The sequence below is a fragment of the Pseudochaenichthys georgianus genome, unplaced genomic scaffold (assembly GCF_902827115.2).
Source record: "Pseudochaenichthys georgianus unplaced genomic scaffold, fPseGeo1.2 scaffold_793_arrow_ctg1, whole genome shotgun sequence".
Lineage (NCBI taxonomy): Eukaryota > Metazoa > Chordata > Actinopteri > Perciformes > Channichthyidae > Pseudochaenichthys > Pseudochaenichthys georgianus.
Genome location: NW_027263341.1, coordinates 5,001 through 7,500, shown reverse-complemented (window position 1 = coordinate 7,500; position 2,500 = coordinate 5,001). Strand labels below are relative to the sequence as shown.

Below are 2,500 nucleotides of genomic sequence, written 5' to 3'. Positions count from 1 at the left end.
CAGGGACACAACGACATGCTGACTGCAGTGGGGTTTGAACCTGTGACCCCCTGACCCCAACGCACAACCCACTGCACCACACGCCAAAAGAGTTTGCCGCTCGTGGACGTGTCCAGGCGTCTCCCCCGCTTCAGTTACTTTACGATTACGGATGTGAAACATGTCTTAGAAATGTCTGAAAGCTTTCATAATCTCATGTAAAAAAGATTAATATCCTGACTTTTTCTACAAAATCACAAAAGTAGGTATTCTTCTCAAAAATAAGGACTTTTTTTTTTTATCTCAAAATTCAGACTTTCTCTCAAAATTCGGACTTTTTCTCAAAATCTCAAAATTCTGACGTTTTCTAAAAAATACGGACTTATTTTTTTTAAATCTCAAAATTCGGACTTTTTCTCAAAATCTCAAAATTCTGACGTTTTCTAAAAAATACGGACTTATTTTTTTTAAATCTCAAAATTCGGACTTTTTCTCAAAATCTCAAAATTCTGACGTTTTCTAAAAAATACGGACTTATTTTTTTTAAATCTCAAAATTCGGACTTTTTCTCAAAATCTCCAAACTCTGACGTTTTCTAAAAAATACGGACTTTTTTTTTTTAAATCTCAAAACTCAGACTTTCTCTCAAAATCTAAAAATTCTGTCTTTTTCTCATAATCTCAAAATGTTAAATCTCCCTGGTCTCCAGCTTGAGCTTGAGCCTCAGGATCCATGTATCTGTGATCCTCTCCAGATGGAAGTATCCTCACATACAGAGCATCAGCTAGTTCCTGAGCAGTGTCCTTCATGCTGATATCAAGAGAGGGAGTCACACAGTCACAAGATGGAGGAACAGAAAGCAGTACTCAATGTTTACTTCAGATTAGCTTCACGTCAGAAATGAGCATGCTTGATGTCTCTCTCCATAGAGGCTGAGTCATCATGTTAATCACATAGCTATCGTCTGCCTCAAGCAGTCCTGATGCTCTTCTAGGTCATCTCACATCCTGTCATGTTCACAGCTACAGTTGGTACCTTTGTAGCATGCTACTCTCACGTTGGAAGAGGACACTCAGTGTTTCCCCAACAGAGACCAACAGTACATAAAAGAGAGACCTTGGTGAGAGGGAGGCTGTTTGGCAGAGAAACTCCTTCCTGAGTCAGAAGCTTCTGCTCCTCCTCCGTCAGACACAGCTCCTGGTACAGCTGAAAGAAGAAGGAGAAGAGTCAGGAGGAGGAGGAGGTGGAGGAGGAGGAGGAGGAGGAGGAGGAGGAGGAGGAGGAGGAGGAGGAGGAGTATCTGCAGTCTCTCACCTGGTCAGGGACAGGAAGCTCGTTGATGATGCACGAGTCTGAGAACAGCAGCTGCGAGCTCCATTCACCTGCACGGGACAGGAAGTGACATCACGGTTAAGAAAAGGGATGCGATCAACATTACTTTGTTTGGGAAGAAGACAGACAAAGAAATAAATCCAGACAATCCACATTTTCAGGATCATACGTGGCAGTTTTGAGTCCCCTAAAATTACGACCCACGATTCATCAGAATCAGCCCACAGAGAGCACAGATGTGTCCACTTCCTGTTTAAAACTGCCATTTCATGATCCTGAAAATGTCCGAAATGGATTCAGCGTCCTCAATAACCCCTGACCCACTCCAGAGCTGTCCAAGTCAGCCACGCCATTTTTAACTACTGTCTCCATTGATGCTAATTAACACAACTTATCCTATTTTTCGCAAATTGCCCGACATATGAAAGTTAGCATCCGGCAGTCTCCATGTCTCCTCTATATCAACATGTGTCCCCTCTTCTTCATGCCTTGTAAACTTAGGGGTATCACTCTCAACATCTCCAGTTTCCCAGCAGGACCCCCCCTCACCCAGCTCTATGGAGATCATGGTCTCAGGTCTAGGTTTGGTCTGCAGGCTGTTGACCTCGTACACCAGCTGGTAGACGTTGGGTGGGGGGGCGGAGCTGACCGGGGGGGGGTCCTCTAAGACGCTGCTGTCGCTCTCAGACGAGGAGGAGGAGGGGAGCGGCCCGCTGGGAAACACCTCGTTAGGGTCCACGGCCCGAAGGACGTCCTCCGACTCGCTCTCATTCAGAACCTGAGGTGAGGACATGGTTTTAATCAAGGCATCGAGATATTTCGTTTATAGTGTCGTGGACAGCTTCAGCCAACATTCTCAGTGTGTACTTTTGCCGTCTCTGATATCTGTTAGTGACAGTTTTTACCCAGGTGACTCCACCTGTACTACCCACAATGCCACAGCGCTGCAGACTCACACAGTCGGGGTCCACGGTCCAGTCCTGCAGGGGCTTCTGGGAGAAGGCTGTGTGCCAATTGTCGGACTCCTCGCCGCTCAGGAACATCTCCCCGCTGTCCGAGTCCATCACCTGCACACAGGAGGGTACAACAGAGAACTTTTACTCAAGTACTGCACTACAGTAACATGATACAAAGACACACAACATGATACAAAGACACACAACATGATACAAAGACACACAACATGATA

At 45.5% G+C, this 2,500-nt stretch overlaps 1 protein-coding gene across 1 annotated transcript in view; it reads right to left on the bottom strand.

The window, feature by feature from the left end:
• Nucleotides 1-2,375, bottom strand: part of LOC117444310 (cyclic AMP-responsive element-binding protein 3-like protein 4) — an 11,484-nt gene extending 9,109 nt beyond the window's left edge. Inside the window, exons 1-4 of the mRNA XM_034079971.2 lie at nt 2,268-2,375; nt 1,861-2,089; nt 1,294-1,361; nt 1,096-1,185 (exon numbers count right to left, since the gene is read on the bottom strand). Of these exons, the coding sequence (XP_033935862.1) occupies nt 1,096-1,185; nt 1,294-1,361; nt 1,861-2,089; nt 2,268-2,375 (495 nt within the window). The remainder of the gene's footprint in view (nt 1-1,095; nt 1,186-1,293; nt 1,362-1,860; nt 2,090-2,267) is intronic.
• Between the last annotated feature and the right edge of the window lie 125 nt (nt 2,376-2,500).